At 35.2% G+C, this 21,398-nt stretch overlaps 1 protein-coding gene and 1 pseudogene across 1 annotated transcript in view; both read left to right on the forward strand.

The window, feature by feature from the left end:
- LOC106735969 (neurobeachin-like) overlaps positions 1-21,398 on the forward strand; it is a 176,659-nt gene that overhangs the window by 98,553 nt on the left and 56,708 nt on the right. The window contains 2 exon segments of the mRNA XM_014591546.1: positions 2,984-3,103; positions 6,887-7,033. Of these exon segments, the coding sequence (XP_014447032.1) occupies positions 2,984-3,103; positions 6,887-7,033 (267 nt within the window).
- On the forward strand, positions 7,548-13,181 carry LOC102502733 (vesicle transport protein GOT1B pseudogene; annotated as a pseudogene).

Raw genomic sequence — 21,398 nt, forward strand, 5'->3', positions numbered from 1 at the left:
CTGAATCTTAATCACACAAACAAGCAAAACAAGAATTATTCATTTAATTTTATTTATTATTATTTTTAAAATTTGCTTTAGAACATGTGTACTCATGAGAGAGAGAGAGAGAGAGAGAGAGAGAGAGAGAGAGAGAGAGAGAGAGAAAGCAAGCCACCAGATCTGGGGACCCTAGTTGGCTATATGGGAATTGAGCACCTTAACCACCACACCACTTGCTGGTCCCCCAAAAAAGAAAAGTTTTATTAAGCTTCTATGCTGTACCATATTAAAAGATTCCTCTGTCTAAAATGTTTCTTTACCTCCTGTTTACTTAACAATTCTTTTTTGTTCTTCATTCTTCCAGGAATTCTTTTTTCTTTTTTTTTTTTTTTTTTTTTTTGGAGCGGATTTTTATCTAAAGCAGAGTTTTTCACCAGACAGACAGAGAGAGACAGAGAGACAGAAAGCGAGAAATCACCCCCCCCAGTGGGGATGGTCACATCGCAATCCCTTCTCCTCCATTCTCCTCGGGATCTTGGGCATGCACGCACATGCACCCGGCGTGAGTTTTAAGCCACTGGGTCTGCGGTCGACTATGTGGGAGTCCAGCGACATAGCCATTACGCTAACTGCTGGTTCCCATTCCAGGAATTCTTCTATGCTGCCTTCTCTGTCATTCCTTCTCTTGCTACACAAAAAGTCATTACTTTTTTGATCCTGTCTCTATTTTAGATTTTTTTTTATTGTTTCCCTAATGAAAAATCCCCTCTATGATATATTTATATTTATATGTGTGTGTGTATATGTGTATGTGTGTATAGTTTTTATGTATCCAAAGTCTGGGGTGGGAGTGGAGTACTTGGTATGAAATGAGTTGTTAGTAAATTTTTTTTAATGAATGAATGGCTGGATGACTCTGAGAGATAAATATTGTCAGTTTGAGCAGAGATAAATTTCATCATGAGGAAATAATAGATAAAAAGTACAGAAATATAGTTAATGCTGTCTTATTCGTTGGTGTTAAATATTTATTAGGGACTATTTTTCATAATTTTTATACATTATTTTCTGTAATCACAATTACTCCACAAAGTAGGCATTATTATTCCCTTTTTTTGAGATGGAAATAGGTTAAAAACTGTTAAATAATTTGCCAAAAGTTAGTAGAACTGATAACAAGAATGCAATTCATATCTGCATATATTTAAAGTTTATAATGCCCAGTACACTAAATTACCTGGAGTAGTAAGGATTCAGTCAATATTTGTTGATTGAGCCCATTTCTATATTAAGTATGCAAATAAGTATAACAATATTTCTAATGTTTATTTAAAAACTGTCTTTGGGCAGGAAATCTTTGCCTTTATACAGTATAGGCATTTGTTTGTAGCTGTTCTCTTTAGAAAATTGGTATTTCTAAAAATTTTACTTTAAAATGTAGAAAGTTTCTTTTCTATGTTACATAGATGACATTCTGGTTTAATATTTTCAGACTTAATGGAGGTATTATATGTAAATTTTTAATTTTCTTACATGTAAAATGTAAGATTTTTCTTAAGTTGGGGCCAGCAGGTGGCGTGGTGGTTAGGGTGCTGGAATTCCCACATGACTGACCACGGTTCAAGTCCCAGACCTGGTGGCTTGCTTTCTTACTTTCCCTTTCTCTCTCTTTGTCTTTCTCTGACAAAACTCATGTGAAATAATAATAATAAATAAATAAAATAATTCTTTAAAAAAAGATTTTTCTTAAGTTATTAGAAGCTCAATTTTTATGACTTCTTCAAAATACTTATCTTCTATGAGAAAGAATTGTTAATGGACCACTTTAAACATGTGATTTAGGGATTTGTTTGATCTCACATTTTTCTTTTTCTTTTCTTTTTATTTTTTTACAATGGAAGAGTACTTTATGTATTGCTGTCATCTCTAAGTTGCTCAGTGCACTATTTTTGTTCTCTAGATGAAATAAATGAAATTGAATTCCATTCAAAGTATTTCAGACAGTTTGAAATAAACTAATATTTTGGTGATTAAGAATTACTGTTGTAGCTTACTTACATATATTTCTCAAAATATATATAAAATAATTTGATAGAACATTTAAATAATCTGTAGAACAAATTTTGTATCATATGTATATTTTGTAAGGATACTAGTCTAATTTTGACTACTGAAGACATATTTATAAAATACTTATATATTTTTGTACATTAGAAAAATATTTTTTTATTCTCTGGTTTAAGCTGTTCTCTTTAAAGGAGAGTGGATCTATAAATTGATGTAGAATTTAACTGTTCTCATATAAAAATAGATACCTAAAATGCATTTTGTGCTAGCATTAGTTACTATAAAAGAGAAATTCAGTGTAAACACTTGGCATTGATTTTTAATGATTTTCATACGTTAAGTTTAAAATATACAATAAATGTCAGTTGTGGAATTGAAACCATCTAAATCTTATTAATGCTAAAATGTTGTGTCTTTAGCAAGTCTTTCCTGACCATGCATGCAATCCAGAGTAGAATCTTAGGTTATTCTTTCTCATTTTGCACTATTCTTTTTTTTCCCCCACCGTACACATTATGTGTAATTCTGTTCTTTTTCTTATGTATGTTTCTTTCAATAGATCATACATTTCAGGAGAACTGTGCCTGTAGTCTCTGGTTAGCATTAGGTATCTGTAGCACCTGATAAAATGTAAATGTTAGTAAATGAATGAACACAAAAATAATTATACTTTTATAATTTTGCATCTTGGTACAATGGAAGGAATACCAGTCTGAGGTCACGAGTTTCTAGCTCTGTCTCTATTACAATTTATTTTTTATGGTAATTCCTTTTATACTTAAGATGGGCAATGGGAAAAGGGTACTTGAGGAAGTAGTAGTGAATGATAATTAATAGTCCATCCAGTATTTTCTTATAGGGTGTTATGAATGTTTTGATTGCATTTTACAGTAACATCTAAACATTATATACTGATATATTTAATTTTTTAAAGTGGTACATGATCAGCATTGTCCACATTTACAATCGATGGAGAAACAGTGAAATTCGGTGTTACGTTAATGGACAACTGGTATCCTATGGTGATATGGCTTGGCATGTTAACACCAATGATGTAAGTTTTTATTTTTTAATCTGTGTTTTAATGTACTTGGCAAAGGATGATCCATCACTATAACATGAAGTGCATAATAAAATTGATTGATTGAAGCTTTTAAGTTTTACTTTGAAGATTTATTCTTTTGATAAAAGTAGTCTTTAAGTCTAAAATTTAGTGTAATAGAATTTCTAAAAGGTATGATTATTGATACAAAAAGACGAGGAAAATTAGTTGGCCATGATTTTAAGTATTTTAGGTCCAGAAACATGAGTGCAATATTCTATTATTTCCAGACTCTCAAGCACTAAAAAAATTAACTTTATCTCTTTATTTGTATGTGAATGGAAGATCTAAAACAGTATGAATAAGTATAATGCCTGGTCACTATTACAGCTGCTTTGTGATAAATGCTATGGAGAAAATAAAATGTGGAAACAACTGTAGAAAGTAGGTACAGGGAAGGGAGGCCGAATTATCCAACGATGATTTTAGTGAGAAGAATTGTACATATATGGGGGAAATACCCCATTTACTGGGATCAGTGAATGTAAGAATGTTGAGGCAGGATTGGAAAGTTCAAGGAACAGTAAGGCAGCCATTTTTTTCTGGAGCAGAGGGAGGAAGGGACAGAATAATGTTAAGAGATGAGGATAGGTAGTGGAGGGTGAAATCATTCAGTGCCTCCTCAAAAGCAAATGTAAGGCCTGGGTATTCCTGTCTTATATAGCTTACAAATCTTCGGAAGGCTCTAAGCAGATATATGTTGTCTCTCTATTAATATATTTTTCAAGTTCATTTTTCCATGAGATTTTTTTCCCCCTATGATGTAACATGCATGTGTGCCAGAGAGAAAGCGAGAGACAGACCCTCTGCAGGACTTGTTTGCATCACAATCCTCTTCCTTCAGCCCTCAAACTCACCAGAATCATGGGCATGTTTCATGTGTCCATCTGACATGTCGTCGTAATGACTGGATCAGAGACATGAACCTTAGTTGACGTATGGCTTCCAGTTACACAGGCTGGTACACTACCAACTATGCTACAGAGGCTGGTCTATATATTTTATATACATGTATATATGTAAATAAATATATAGGACCTTATATAAATAAATAAATACATAGGACCATCAGGAAAGTCTTGACACGTTTTTGCATAGAAAAACAGATAAATAAGTCATGGCTTTCCTCTGAAATGTATGTATTTTGTAGGCCTTTTTTTGGCCATAGGGTGTGTGTGCTTGCCAGAGAATTAGAGAGCGAGAGACTTAGAGAGGGAAAGTGAGAAATCTTCTTGGGGGGATGGCCACACTGCAGTCCCTTCTCCTCCATTCTCCTCTTGGGATTTCGGGCACTCACACACATGTGCCTGGCATGACTTTCAGGACTCCAGGTCCAGGACTCAAACCAGAATCAGCCATATGGGAGTCCAGTACCTTAAACACCAAGCCACCTGCTGGCCCATAGGATGGTCCATATTTAAAAAACACTAATCTACTCACAGTATTAAGCACATTCTAAGGGAAAATAGTTACATCTATAGTTAAAACTTGAAAGGGCTAGCCAGTGGGTGGTATGGTGAAGATACTGGGTGCATGCATGAGCGTGTATGTGCATGTGCTCTTGAGATCCCCAACAGAGAGAGAGATGGAGGAGAAGGAGTTGCAGCATGACTATCCACCTATGGGGGTACTTTCTAACTCTCTCTCTCTCTTTCTTCCCTGGTGAGTGAACATGCTGTCTGGCAAACCACAAAAACAGAAGAAAAAAGCAAAACAACAAACAACAACAAAAAAATTTAAATGCTCTTTCTATTTTTCTATGTTCATTTCTCCCTAATTTTCTCCTGGCCTACTAGAGCAAAAGTAAAAGATGTGTTTTATTGTCAAAAATATCTCCAAGCCCAATAATTTATAACCTTTTCAGCATAAATAGTTTTATTACTTGCCTCTTTTTTAACAAAATTGACTTCTTAAATTTGTCTGCTGCTTTCTAGACTTTAATTTCCTCCAGAACAGGGATTGGCACTTGCCTTTTCTTGTATTATTATTATTATTATTATTATTTTTAGAGAGGTTTTTTGCTATAGGGCACGTGTGCTCACTAGAAAGACAGAGAGAGAGAGACAGAGAGACAGAAAGTGGGAAATCATCCCCCAGGGTCAATGGCCATGCCGCAATCCCTTCACTTCCATTCTCCTCTGGGGATTTTGGGCACGTACGCACATGCGCCCAGTGTTAGTTTAAGCCACCAGGTCTGGGACTTGAACCGCGGCTAACTATGTGGGAGTCCAGTGACATAGCCATTACGCCAACTGCTGGTCTTTGACACTTGCCTTTTTTTTTTGTATTCTCTTAAAAAGGACTGTGTGTATAGTCTATAGTTTGTCTCCTAGATCGGGGTTGCAGATTATACCCATTGGGCCGCATCTGACCCTTGGCCTCTTTCTTGTTTAGTATGACCTGGGAGCTAAGAATATTGGCTTTTAATTTTAATCTTTTTCTTTCTGTTTTTATTTTTTAAAGACACGCAAAAATCAAATATGTGACACACAAATCATGTGCAATTCACAAAGCATAAAATATTTCTTATCTGTCCGTTTACAGGAAAAAATGTTAAATTTTTATTGTTTTTTTTCCCTAGATACTGAGTTTAGTCATAGTCAATAAATATTTCTGAATGATTATATCAGAATTAGAATCCATAGATAAAATTCTGCTTCCTGTCTACCCTGCAGAGGGGACAGACTTTATTGTAGACTCGAAGAAACTCCATTGGTTTTATGGTTTGTCATTAGTTGATAAAACTGTGTATTGAAAAGAAAAGACTTAGAATTTTGAATTACTTGTAATAGTGCATCAGGAAATGGAAAAGCATGAACAAACATGCATATACACATCCTTTTTGTAATCAAACTTAGGTCTTATATTTTCAGTTAAAGATGCAGTATTTAATGAGTATAAACTTTTGATTTTTGTATCCCATTTACATTTTTTGTTGTTACTTTATTGAGACACAAAGGCATTCCATACCTATGTAATGTCTCACTTATTACTAAGATATGGAATAGCTTGTACGGATGAGTAAACTGAGCAGTGACTGCTTTCCTTGATCCAGATGGGTCGGATTAAGAAGTAGAAGCAGGAAGGGTCTTGTTAAGCTTCTTAAACTTCCTGACTTCCCTCAAAGTCCTCCCTATGTACTGTACCATCCACTTTAGCAGCAGAACTTAGTGATCATTGTTTTATTTGATTTCGTATAACAATAGTAAGAGTATTATATACAAAAGAGAGAGAATGGATTTTCTTGATGTCTTTGATTTCATGTGGAGAAGTAGAAGAATAGACTCATAATAGGAAAGTAAAGTAGAATTACAAAAATCAGATCCTATGTCTTCATAGTTAAAACTAGGAATAGTCATTCCCTTGATTTATGTCAGTCTCTGTATATGAGCAATTATAAATCACTAGAGTTTTAAAGTTAGTTTTACTTTTGTAAACACAAACTAGTTATAAGCTCCTTTGCCTTTAACTGTAAAATTTAGAAAATCATCAAATCTGAAAATCGAATACATGGTTATTGTTTATTTGTTTAACTGTAAACATAAAACATATAACTGATTATTATCCCTAAGTGTCTTTAGTGTTTTTTAAAATTTAAATATCCAATGAACTCTTAATTCATGCTTTCTTCTATTATTACTGTTATTTATTAAGATATTTATGATAATGAAGGCAGGTATCCTTAAATATTTTGTCATTAAAATAATACTCTTTTTTATGACTTTTTAAAAATAGAGCTATGACAAGTGCTTTCTTGGATCTTCAGAAACGGCTGACGCAAATAGGGTATTCTGTGGTCAACTTGGTGCCGTCTATGTGTTCAGTGAAGCACTCAACCCAGCACAGATATTTGCAATTCACCAGTTAGGACCTGGATACAAGGTAGTATTATCTTATTATAAATTCTCTGAAAAGATTTAGCTATAAAATGGGATATATTGTATTGATAGAATATTTAGTGAAAATATTTATTCAGTATGGTTTAAGAATCTTGTTTTCAGAATTCAGTTAGTTGTTATTATATGTTTCTTTTTGTTTCAGAGGTGCTTTTTTCCTCTGACCTATTTAACCTTCATGGACATTTTTTGTTCTTTAAAATGCTTTCTAATGTTGATGACAGACCTTTTGTTAGGAATTCTGAAATAGCAAATCTTTTTTAATGAATTATTTTATTTAACTCTATTTATTTTTAGTTTGACTAGAGAGGGACAGACTGAAAAAGAGAGAGAGAAAGTAAGAAAGCAAGCTTCCCGGTCTGGAATTCAAACCGCAGTCAGCCATGTGGCAGTCCAAGAACCCTTAACACCGCACAACCTTCAGGCCCCGATAATAAATCTTATAAAACTATATTGCCTAATGTGATTTTTAGAAAATATATACATTAAATAATGAACATATGAAATTCCTTCGTGTTAATGTTAACGGTAACTTGGAAACAATCCTTAAGAATTTAGAAGGGAGCTAGTATAAAATATTATGTACAGGTACAGTTATTTAATTTTAGCCTTTTTCTTTTGTTTATCTTTTATGATAGATGAATAAATGACTACAGTATTATCTCGAATTAGCAAAACTGATAATTTAATATGATCATCATATTTTTCATTTTTTCACTTAAAAAAAGTTTATTCAGGCCAGATACAACATTTACATGTGAATTTGTTTGTAATGTGCAGTACACCTGAACAGGGATATATAAAAGGGTTTTGTTTAAATCTCATCAGAAATTGTGATAGCCCAAATGATTCGGAGCTGAAAGAATCTTATATATTTTAAGCCAGAATGTTTATAATTCTTAAGAGTACATGACTTATATGAAAGTGCTGTTTTTTAAACAATATTTAAATGTGTAATGTGATGATTGTGTTATGGGAAAAGAACATTAAACATTAAAAATATCTTTTCTTTTGTCTTTGTATTTTTGTATTGACTTTTTTTCCTGTTATGTCTATTTGAATAATTGAGACTACTTCAAAAGTTCATGGAAAATTAAATTAAATTATTTATTTTGGTACCAAAAATTGTGAAATCCATGCATAATTTTTTTATAATGCACATTCGTCATGAACTTTTTGAAGATACCACATGTATGTTCTGTATTAGATAGTTTGAATTTATAATTTTTAAAGGATCTTCCTGTCTCATTGATTTTGATAACTTTAATAGATAATAATAGTGCTTTTTTTTTGTCAACTGGTAGTATTTCGTAACATCTTTTGTCCATATCATTTTATTTGTTTTGCTAGTTCTGTACTTGAATTTGTGCTTGTGTGGCTGCTTTTTCTTTCATGGGCCTTTTTTTTTTTTTGGGTTTGAGTCCTGGTTTAGTCATGTGTTGAACATGCGTAAGACTATCTATGTAATACACATTTTTGGATTAATATGCTGTCTGCCTTTCTTTTCTACTCTTTGTATTACAAGTTTTTTGAAGTGGCATTTTAAAATTACTAATAGAATAATATTAAATAGAGTGTTTTTATTTTTTTTTGAGAGATTTTTGCTGTAGGGCCATTTACTGGCCCGAGAGATAGAGACAGACAGAAAATGAGAAATCACTTTCCAGGGGAGATGGCCTGCCACTGTCCTTTTTTCATTCTCCTCTCAGGATTTTGGGCATGCACACACATGTGCCTAGTATGAGTTTTTAGCTGCTGGGTGTGGGACAAGAACTGTGGTTGACTATGTGGGATTCCAGCAATGTAACAATTATGCCATCTGCTGGTACCAATAATATATTTTAAAATGCAGGTGAGAATTCTATCACTGAACCTCCCTTGAGACAGAGCTAGTAAAATAGAAATTTATGACATTTGACTAAAATATTATGGATTTTTTTCTATGTTTTATTTTCCACATTTAAGGATTTTTGTCTACCTACTGTTAGAACTGAATCTTAACCTTTTTTTTTTGGCTTTAAGTCTTAAGCAAATTTCTCTTTTTTTAAAAAGAATTTATTTTATTTTATTTTATTTATTCATTCATTTTATTTTAATTTGACCAGAGAGAGACACACACACACACAGAGATAGAGAGAGAGGGAAAGTGAGAAAGCAAGCCACCATGTCTGGGACTCGAACCATGGTTGGCCATGTGGGAATGTCCAGCGCCTTAACCACCACACCACCTGCTGGTTTCAGCAAATTTAACATTTTTTATTTTGATCTATTAAAATTAAAACCACTTCTCCTGAAATTAAAAATTGCATTAAAAATACCTATTTAATGACTGCAGTAAGCTATATCACCCCTGCTAGGTGCAAGTTTATAGTATGTTCATTCTACTCACTGAGGAATATTTCTAAAGTCAAATTGTGTTCATAGATATGTATATATCAGCTATATTTTCTATGAAAATATTTAGATTAATTAAGATCTTTTGTTAATCAATACAATGTGAAGGAAAAAAAAACAGGCACAGAAAGCAACTGGAAATACCAGAGACACTATGTGGGAAGAGGGTGGGGAATAGCAGAGGGTAAGAGGTAGGGAATCAAGGGGGAAACAGAAAAAAAAGGAAAATATATAAGAAATAAATGGAAAATGATTTATTGATGGTAATATATATGGTAATATCTTTGATTGAGCCAATATACAGTGTATTTTGGATGGAAAATCTCACTGTGTATACTATAATGATGTATAATGAATGAATGTAAATAAGTAAGTAAATTTAAAATAAAATATTTGAAGATAGAAAAATCAAGAAAATGCAGATTTACAAACAGTAAATCCAATATGATTGGTTATATGGAATTTTAGAATTGGTGGGCACTTTCTGTCTGCTAACAAGAAAAAGGACTGAATATAGATAGTATTTTTTAAAGGAATATTTATTTAATTTTTTTTGTTATTATTTTTAATTTGACCAGAGAGAGGAAAGGAAAGTGAGAAAGCAAGCCACCGTGTTTGGGACTCGAACCATAATCAGCCATGTAGGTGTACAGTGCCCCAACCACCACATCACCTGCCAGCCCCAATATATTTAGTTTTGTAATTTTTTTCCCAGAAGGAGAAAACACTCTCTTGAATGGGTTTGTAAATTTGTGATATGGCTCTTTCATATCATGTTCTTTCTTTTTTTTAATTAAAATTTTTTTTCATGAGAAAGAGAGAGACAGATAACTTCTAGAGAGTGCTGGAGACCTGCTCCAGCTGGGGTGGGTTGAGGCTTGTGCACAGGAAGGCGACGCAGGCAAGAAGGAATTTCGGCAGAGACCTCGATGCCCTTCAGTATGTTCTCAGCCGACTACAGTCAGAGCAAGCTCAAGACTACAGCATCAATGGCTAGGAGACATACACATTTATTATTGAAGGAGTTTTACAGGAGTAGGATGGGTGAGGAGAAGTAAAAGATTTTACTCTAAGAGGTAAAGTATTCAAAGCATAGGAACAATAATCATAAAACATGATGTCTGTTTTGTTTAGGTATAAACAGTCATAATCCTTAGGATGAGGGAGTCCATTTGTCTGGTGCATTCTCTTCTTAGATCTTGATTACTGGGAAAGATCTTTTGGGTGAGGGGGCTTTCAGGAATCTGAATAACCTCATTCCCAGGCCAGTTTGATAACTTCAGCCCCAGACCAGCTTGAGAACTTGAGCCCCAGGCCAGCTTGAGAACTTTAGCCTCATACTAGGATGGCAGCGGATTGCAGGTTACAAAGGCCTAGATAGAAATCCTATCTCGTTAAGTAAAGCCAAGGTTAATATATACTAAAGTGGAATACCTATATTATCTCTTGGGTAAGCAATTTAATGACTGACCTAAAGGTTATTGTGTACTTGTGACCCTCTACATGCTGTTCTATACAATGGCTAATGCTCCGGGGGGTTCTATACAATGGCTATGGCTCGGGGAGCAGCAGTCTTTCCTTGTCCTGAGATCAAAGGTGGACCCATGGTCTTTGTTTGGGGTAACAGTACCTCTTGGATGAGTCCTTGAGCCCCTCCCAGCTACTGAGATTGTTTTACCAATTTAGTAGCTTTCCATTAACCCAAACCTTTCTAATGTTATCTATGTAATTCCCAGCAGGAGAATTGAATGCAGCATTCTTTATTGACATTTTCCAGGGGGTGGGGTGAGTATCATGGAAGTAATTCCCGTTTGCAGCTGCCTTAGGGATCTGCATTCCTTCAGGAGTATTATAAAAGTTATAGTAAGGCTGGGGGTGTTATATTACCTTTACAGGGTACCAGGGTACCATAACGACATTAAAGCCCATGGCACAGATTGAAAGGACAAACCAGTACAGCAACACAGATGAAACCTTGAGCTTGTGACTGCAGTCTTACTTGCAGCTCTTCTCGGCCAAGCCTTGCTTCGACATGAGAGGCAGCTCCCCATGTTCTGCCCGTGTTGACTGCATGGCTTCTGCCAAGAGAGTTTTCTCATACTGTAATCAAATCCTTTTTCTCAGACCTTTCAGCCAGCTGTGATAATGGGTGTTCATGTAGGCCATGCATGTTTTAGCTTATCTATAATGTGAATCCTGGTCTTCCTTGTGGCCCAGTATTGTAGAGTGTTGTGTTGCTACTTGTGCCTTGGTAGGGGGCCTCTTGTTACACTCTTTATTAATAATATAAATGAGCAGTAACTCTGTCACCTTGCTTTAAGCATAAGAACTTATGTGATAAAAAGTGTTAACTGTTTGGGTAATGGTGTGTCCGCAAGGTTCATGTTTTAGAACTTGGTCTTAGTAAGTAGTGATTAGCTTGGATGGATTAATGCTGTCTCTGAGAGGCAAGTTGAGTTTTAGTGCTCATGAGAAGGCTTAGTTCCTGTGAGTGAGTTGTACTAAAAGAAAGAGCTGTGTACAGCTCTGTACACACCTGTCAGTATCTCTGCATCTATCTGCTATATCGTTGGCTGGCCCTACACCCTTGGGTTTTGCAGCCCCCAGAATCATCAGTCAAATAAAGCTCTTTTGTTATGAATCACCAAGTCTCATATATTTCTGTTAGCAACACAATTGCAGATTAAGACGGTACCCCTAATACCCTAACATAGAAAAGAGAGTACATATATCAGAATCAGAACTTTGAAAAGAAAATACCTCTATGGGCTGACTCTGTCGCCTGATAGTAAGGAAGCCAGATCCCACATAGTCAGCCATACAGGTCTAATCCTAGCCCCAGCAGCCTAGAAAAGACATTAGGCACATATGAATGCAAGTCCCAAATTGGAACAGAATGGAGAAATAGAGGCTATGGGGTGCAGTGTGATCACACTCCCAACAGGAGATGCTCTCTCTCTCTCTCCCTCTTTCTCTGTCTCATGTGTTTCTTTCTGACAAGTGCATGCACCTTCCAGAAAACTAAAAATAAAAAAGGAAATACTTCTGAATTATGGACATTATATTAAAAAGTACCTTATTAAGTTTTGAAAGTTCTGGCCTCTTTGCTATTAGTAGAGGTTGAATCTGAATCCATGGTACATAATACATTTTATCAATTTGTAAATATTAAAAGTATAATTACTACCAGAAGTAGTAAACAAAAATTTTCAATATTGAAAAGTTTTCTCTCTAGCCTGGGCTGCTTCCCAGATTGATTTCTCCTGATTCAGCTTCCCACCCTGGGCATTGCGCGTTGCTGCTGGCACTGCTCTCACTACTGCAGCCGTCATTTCCTTAATGGATACCCAGAAAGTTGAAATGGGATTAACAGGATTTGGAGTGTTTTTTCTTGTTCTTTGGGATGATTTTTTTTGACAAAGCACTACTGGCTATTGCAAATGTTTTACTTGTGGCCAGCTTCGTTTTTGTAATTGTTTTAGAAAGAATGTTCAGAATCTTTTTTCCAAAAACATAAAGTGAAAGTTACGGGATTTTTTCCTGGGTGGTGTGTTTGTAGTCCCTATTGGTTGGTCTTTAATAGGCATGATCTTCGAAATTTACAGATTCTTCTGTTTAGTGGCTTCTTTCCTGTGGTCACTGGCTTTATTAGAAGAGTCCCAGTTCTTGTTTCCCTTTTAAATTTACCTGAAATATGATCATTTGTAGATAAAATTTGAGAAAGCAACAACATGGTATAAAATCAATTGAATTTGAAGTCTGATTTAAAATATTATATTATTTATAAAATCGTTGGAAGTATATTCAGGACAAAATTAAATTACCTGTAGTAGTGTATAATGTTCTTTATAGAAATTTAAAACTTACAGCCTCTAAAGTACCAACAGTGATTAGCAAAGAAGCAATGAAAACGGGCATCTCATCAAGTGATCTGAGAAGCCAGCAAGCAAACTGAGGGAGTTGAAATCCATGTTACAATTCAAATTGAAACTCTCGAAGGCTATTTTTTATTGTTGTCCTTGTAGTGTGCTAAACACAACCATCTTTGGAGAACATGGTAGCTGTCTTTTTTCACGTGAAGGTTCAGGAGCATGCATAGGCATTTACTTTTTAGAAATGTTCACTGCAACAACAAAAATATTTCTAGTTGCACTGTTTCTAAAAATGATGTATGAGTTAGATTGGATTATGTCGTTCCAATGTGTTAAAAGCAAGTAAAACCCCATTTTGATGTATGAATCAATTTTATTGTAAACATGTAGTTAAAATAAAACTTTAGTGGTTCTTTTTTAAAGAATTATTTATTTACTGTTATTTATTATTATAATTTCTTAATTTTGCTATATGTTGCATGCACTCATCAGAGAGCGAGAAAGCCAGCCATTGCGAGCCGCCAGGTCTGGGACTTGAACTGCAGCCAGCCATGTGGTAATCCAGCACTTTAACCACCATATCACCTGCTGGCCCCTGTGGTTCTTCTGTTAAATGGAAACATTTAACAAAAAGTGTTCATGACCACAAAATAGTCCTTACCTACTTGTGTTATTGAATAGTCTTTTACTTAAAATACTAAATGTTGTGAAACCAAATGAATTTTTCCATGTGGGGATGGCCACACTGTAGTCCCTTCTCTTTCATTCTCCTCTTGGGATCCTGAGCATGAACGCACATGTGACTGCTTTGAGTTTTAAGCTGCCAGGTCCAAGCCTTGAACTGTGGTCGGCTATGTGGGAGTCCAGCGACATTGTCATAACACCACATCTGCTGGTCCAAAATTATTTTAATATAATTGACAACTGGTTGTAGTTTCTTAAAAACATGACACTAAAACATTAATATGTTTTATTCCCCCCGCCCCATCTTTGCTGATTGATAGTAGGAAGCGGCAGTTTTAATTTCCTAGGGTGTTAGCTTTGTGCTAAATGTGGGAACAGATTTCAATAGCCATAGTACTTTGTTTTACCATTAATGATTGCGCTATTTACTTTTTCTACCAGTTGCAAAGCTTTTTAATGCATAAAGTTGTAATTGAAATTTTTAGTATTTATTTATAAACATGTCTACAAAATAGAAGTTACAGCTTCTATTATTTTCAGTTAAATCTTGATGCACAGAGAAGGGAAGACTTGGTATAGAGTGTAATGGTTTGGTTTTGTTGATTACTGTAATTTTTGGTACCTGAATTTGACATTTGATATAATCTGTGAAAATAGGATAATATTGACAGATGAAGGCTTCTACCTCAGTAGTTCATGGACTAATATGAAGAGACCTAGTGTTGAGTCTTAATGTTCTTCAAAAAAGTGATATCCTGGGACCAGCAGATGGTGTAATGGCTATGTCGCTGGACTCCCTTGGAGTCGACCACAGTTTGAGTCCTGGACGCAGTAACTTGAACTCACACTGGGAATGTGCGTGTGTGTGTGTCCTGAGAGGAGAATGGAGGAGAAGGGATTGCGGTGTGGCTGTCCCCCCTTGGGTGTGATTTCTCACTTTCTGTCTCTCCGTCTCTGTCTTTCTGGCAAGCACATGTGCCCTATAGCAAAAATCTCTCTAAAAAAAAAAAAAAAAGAAAGAAAACCAAAAGAAAAGGTAATATCTTTATTTAGAGAGTGTAAAAAATATACATGCTTTGCGGATTGACTTACATAAGGTGCCCTGTAGATGTCTATTACACATGCATTTTGACTGATCCATATTATTTAGAATGGCTACATGACTTTAGCTACCCTTTTAGAGAAAGAATAGGATCTATTCATGTAAGGAACGTCTGTAGTATTTAACTCCTTTGTAGCCTTTTATTTCTATCAACACAGTGTTGCAGTGTAATAGAGTTCTCTTTTTCAGCAATCTTACTTCAGAAGGCATCATTGGACTTGAAAGAATTTGATTATCTCCCAATCCTTGGTAAGAAGACTGAGGGGCTAGATAAGTTTTCAATTTTAAATGAGTCTGCAGGTAATAATATCAAATGTGCATTTTGAACTGCTTTGGAGCATTGTATATGCCTTGTTCAGAACCCCTGAGGAGGCTCTATTTTTAAAAATACTAGTCGGCTGACAAAAAGCTCTGTACTTACTATTGTTTCTTCCTTTCCCAAATCAGCTTGCTGTCTGACAAAAAATATGCTTTGGTTCTTTCTACAGAGATGAAGAAAAAGGTCTAGTACTCCTTAGCCTTAGGTATTTGTGTCCCTTGTTTAACTGTATTTTCTGTAACAGAAACATACTTGGAATATTTTCCCCCTTTAAATTGTAATTCCTGGAATACTACTGCTTTAAATGTCTCACAGTCAGATTATATGATCGAATATTATTAATACATTCAGCTTTCCTCTCAATAAAAGGGTACTTGTACTTTTAATTTCATTTTCCACAAATATTTCATACATATTTACAGATTTTGTTATGCAAATCTTACTTTATCATTCATGAATATCTTCATTTGTTCCTGTTATCACCTGGGTTCATTTCCTTAGTTCAGTATACTTTTGTTCTCATCCATACCCCTTTGATTATTAGCAAATATATTTTACTTCTTTTTATTATAGATCTAAATATACATTATAAACAATCTTTTTGTAGTTGCTTTGAAATCTGTTAAGAGAAAAAGAAGAAATACATAATTTTATCATCTCGTTTTAATTGCCAGATGGCTCATGCACTCTACAGAGAGAGAGGAAGAGATACACAGAGAGAGAGAGAGATTGGAGTGCCCTTCCTCTCCATTTCTCCGTTTGGGTGGGATTTAGAGCTTGCATGCACACATGCCTGATGTGTTTCTCAAGCCACTGGAATTCAGACTGTGATTGACCTTGTGGGTTCTGGCTCCCTGCATGCAGAGTTTAACCTGCACTACAGATCTATTACCATCTTCTTGTTTTAAATTATTTACTTATTTGTCTTGGACTGAGGGATCACAGAGAGTGGGAAGGGAGAGACAGTAACTCCTAACAGGACTTTTGTACTATGGTCCATCCCCCCAGTGTCAGCAGGCTGGATCACAGGCATATGTGCCTATTCCTATTTTGCTTGGGAAGATTATGGGATATGAACCCTAGACCATTCCCATATGGATCCAGTTGTGTTATTACTGTGCTACTGCCTGGCCCTAGTAAACTCTCTCTTAGAAATGCATAATTGCCCTTACTGCTGCCTTCCCCCTCCACCCCCCCTCCCCCACATGGATTCAAATTATTGTCTGGAATCGCTTGCTTTCAGCCTGATGGACTTCCTTTGTTATTTCTTATAAGATGAGTGAATTATCAACAAATAACCTCAGTTTTTATTTATCTAAGAATGTATCATATTTTGCTTTTAGATTTGAAGGGTAGATTTTTTTGGATATAAACTCTTGCCTGAATCTTCTGCTCTGAGCACATTCACCATTTTGCTCTAATATGTTCTAGCCTCCATTTTTTTTTTCCAGATAATAAGTTTGCTGGTCTTATTGCTGTTTCCTTGTAAGTGAAGAGTCATTATTTTTTCTCATGCTACTTTTAAGATTTTCTTATAATTGGATTACTTTAAATATTTTTTTAATATTTTTTTTCCTTTAATTTCTTGAAGGAATTCACCACTGAGGTTGTAGACTGGAGTGTTCTGTATGAAGTTTTTTAAAATTATAGTTACAAATGCTTTCAGAGAGTTCATATTTTATATTTCTTTAATTTTTAAATTTCATTTTTTAAAGACTATATTCATTTATATAATTTTAATCTTTACATTTAATGAGGCTTATTATATGTGTCTGAATATGTGTCAGTTTCATTACTTGATTAATGTGTTCCTAAAAAGAATGTGTATTGTCCACTTGTTACATACGATGTTCTGTATCAAAGTTCTATACTGGAGTGGTTAGTTATTAAAAAGCCACATCATACACTACTTCTTTGAGTGTAATCAGTGTAAACTATATTAATACCCTCTTTTTTAAATTTTAAAATAGTTGTTATATGTGTACACGTGCGTGTGTATGTGTGCTAGAGGGCGCATATGCTAGTCAGTGTGTGTGTGTGTGTGTGTGTGTGTGTGTGTGTGTGCATGTGTCTGCCAGAGGGTGCATGTGCTAGTCAGAGACAGACAGGAAGAAGGGAAAGCACTCCCCATGGAAAATGATCATAAAACATTCCCTTCTCTCCATCTTTTATTCCTTTCAGGATTTGGGGCACGCATGCACAAGTGCCCAGCATGTTTCTTAAGCTATTGAGTTTAGAACTTGAAATGTGCATTAAGCCAAATGGGTTCTGTCCGCCTTAACCCAAGTCACAGATAACAGTTTTATTGAAACATAATTTATGTGATATAAATAATACGCATTTATGTATGTACCATGTAGTTTACTTATTTTAAATGAACGAATCACTTATTTTTGATACACTTTCAGAGTTGTGCAAGTATCACAATTTTTAAAAATTTCTATCACCTCAGAAAGATTCTACATGCCTATGTATAGTTACTTATTATTTTTATTTCTGTCCTGTTTATACCATTTTATATAACAGTTCTCCTTTTGAAAATTCTTCTGAAAGAAATCTAATTATTATTCAGACTTATGTACAAATATGCTCATTATGCTTTTATGTATAATTTAAAAGACTTAGAAGTAACCTAAATACCACAAATGGGAAAAGGATAAGAATTACATTTTTAATACGATAAATGTTTATAGTTAAAGTATAATTAAAATAATTTTTATTTATTCATTTATTTATTTATTTGCCTTAGGACACGTGACTAACCAGAGTGAGACAGAGAGAGGGAAAGTGAGAAATCATCCCCCAGGGGGGATGGCCATGCTGCAGTCCCTCCTATATTCTCCTCTTAAGATTTTGGGCATGCATGTTCATTCACCCGGCATGATTTTCAAACCACTGGTCTGGGACTTGAACTGTGGTTGAGCATATGAGAATCCAGCATCTTAACCACCACGCCACCTGCTGGCCCTAAATTGTAACTTTTTCAAGCCTAAAATTTTAGATTTAGATATGATGTAAAACTTCTTTTGTTTCTGGAAACCGAAGTTGGACATTATAGTTTTGTTTGTTTTTGTTTTTGCCCGTAGGGCACATGCTCTCCCCAGAAAGATAGTCAGTGAGAGTGAGTAGAGGGGATGACCATGCCACAATCCCTTCTCCTCTTGGGAATCTGGGCATGTGCACATACGTGTCTGGGATGGTTTTCAAGCTACCAGGTCTAGGAGTGAAACTGTGGTCAGCCATGTGGGGATCTAGTGCTTAACTATCATGTGACCTCTTGGCCCCTTCCATTTCCTGTTATAGGGTTTTATTTTTTTTTTTAATTGTTTGGTTTTTAATCATGGACTCAAAAGTATTAAGTTTTTAATCCAAATAAAAGTAGTTTTTATTAGACACCTTATATTAAATTTCTAAAAAATGATTTTAAAGCTTCAAAGAATGTATTAAAATTTGTTATGTTCAATGTAAGGAATATGTACAAAATTAAAACACAGGTTTTGTTCCAGACCATGGTACATACAAACATTGCAATATTCATAAGATGCAGATATAAGAAACTAATTATAGTGTTTTACAATATTTTACTTCAGTCATTATTTTTAGAAAGAAGTATGCTGAGTTTTTAAGTATCAGTGATAACATCACCCTCTCCATCTGAGAGAGGGAGATAAGAAGAATCACTGATATGCTTCATATTAATTGTTTTAAAAGAATAGTAATGAATCCAAAAGAATTGATACCTTTAAGTCTAGTGTGTGTGTAGAGAATACAAAAGTACTTTTCAGTAAATTTATTGAAGATTATAAAAATAAGTTTTAGCAGTAATTATTAATACAAGACTTTCAGCTTTGAAAAGATTTTATTACTTGGGGGACCAGCAGTTAGCATAATGGCTATGTCGCTGGACTCCCACATAGTCGACCGCTGTTTGCATCCCGGACCCAGTGGCTTAAAACTCACGCCAGGCGCATGTGCGTGCGTGCCCAAGATCCCGAGAGGAAAATGGAGGAGAAGGGATTGTGGCATGGCCATCCCCCCGGGGGGTGATTTCTCGCTTTCTGTCTCTCTGTCTCTCTCTGCCTGGCAAGCGCATGTGCCCTATAGTAAAAACCTCTAAAAAAAAAAAAAAAAGGTTTTATTACTTGTAAATTTAGTGTGATGTAAAAACATTTGTATTTCATATTTATACTTAGTGGTGTTCTTCTCAAGACAACCGATGCTTTTATAGTAAGAATAAATAAAGAAAAAGAGCCCAGCCTTTCTGAATAAACCAGATGAAAAATATTTTAATAGGGGACCAGCAGTTAGCGTAATGGCTATGTCGCTGGACTCCCATGTAGTCGACCGTGGTTCGAGTCCTGGACCTGGTGGCTTGAACTCACGCCAGGCGCGTGTGCATGCGTGCTGAAGATACCCAGAGGAGAATGGAGAAGAAGGGATTGCGGTGTGGCCACCCCCCTGGGGGGTGATTTCTCACTTTCTGTCTCTCTGTCTCTGTCTCTGGCTAGCGCACGTGCACTATAGCAAAAACTTCTAAAAAAATATTTTAATAGAGAAAAATTGAGAAGTGGTAGGGTTTTTTTTTTGGTTTGTTTTTTTGAGCTTTTTTTTTTTTGTTATAGGGCACATGTGCTTGCTGGAGAGAGAGAGAGACAGAAAGTGAGAAATTGCCCCCCCCCCCCAAGCAGGTGGCCATGCCACAATGATTTTTCCTCCATTCTTCTCGGTATTTTGGGGGGGCATGCCTGGTGTGAGTTTTAAGTCGCTGAGTCTGGGATTTAAGCTGCGATTGACTGTGTGGAGTCCAGCTGCATAACCATTATGTCATCTGTTGGTCCCAAAAAAGTAGGTTTTAATAATAATAGAAAATGAGTTCACTGACTGAAGGCAACTAGAAGGCAATTAAAATCAAGGAAGATTTAATAGGGTAGTATTTTTTAGTCTTAAGAGTTAGAAATTAATATTTTATTCTAAACTCTGGATTTTCCTTAAATAAGGAAAAATAATTTCAAAATAACTAGGAGAAAACAATACTGTCATTAAGAAAGTCATGACAGTCCCGGACCCGGTGGCTTAAACTCACGCCGGGTGTGTGTGTGTGTGCATGCCCAAGATCCTGAGAGGAGAATGGAGGAGAAGGAATTGTGGCATGGCCATCCCACCTGGGGAGTGATTTCTCGCTTTCTGTCTCTGTCTCTTTCTGTCTTTCTGACGAGCGCACATGCCCTATAGCAAAAAACCTCTCTAAAAAAAAGGAAAAAAAAGGTCATGACATATTCTTCTGTGAAAAAAAAATGCATCTTGACTTTCCTGACAATCCAATAAATGATTCCATTAGGATGAGCTTCCTAGTACATCTTTACAATTCAGAGAACATTTATTAAAACATTTCTATGCATAAGAGGACTATCATTGGCATTATGAAAGATGCAAAGTGTAAATTACCTTTGAAGAGCTTATAGTCAAGTCAGAGAGAAAGGCAGGAGAAACTAAAAAGTAAAGTTGATTGAATTTATACTTATGACATAATCCATGAACACTAAGTCCTACAGTATCATGGAGACAACTTGTCTTTGTCAGAACCAAGAAATGCTTTGCAGAGAAGATGCCTTTAAAACCAGCTCCAACCAGGCTGATACAGCATCCAAGATTAGTTTGGAAATCTTTTAAGTAAAGTGATTTTCATTCCCTTTATTGGGAAAGAATCTACTTTTCTCAACTAACTCTCATAAATTCATACAACTGATAATGATTTTTTAAAAATTTGTCGCTACTCTTCCACTGGTTTACTTATGGTGGTGATAGTTAGAATTTGCCTATTTTTTTTTTAAAGCTGATATCCAACACTTTATTTCTTAATTTTAATAACACTCAATCTGACTTCTCATTTTGGCCATAATGACTGGTACTGAATGTGTCCCAACACTGTAAACAATTTTAAAGCCAAAGAAAATGTACAAAACATCTTTTTAGACATTTG

The sequence above is a fragment of the Tupaia chinensis genome, unplaced genomic scaffold, assembly GCF_000334495.1.
Source record: "Tupaia chinensis unplaced genomic scaffold, TupChi_1.0 Scaffold000597_1, whole genome shotgun sequence".
In the NCBI taxonomy this organism is placed as follows: domain Eukaryota; kingdom Metazoa; phylum Chordata; class Mammalia; order Scandentia; family Tupaiidae; genus Tupaia; species Tupaia belangeri.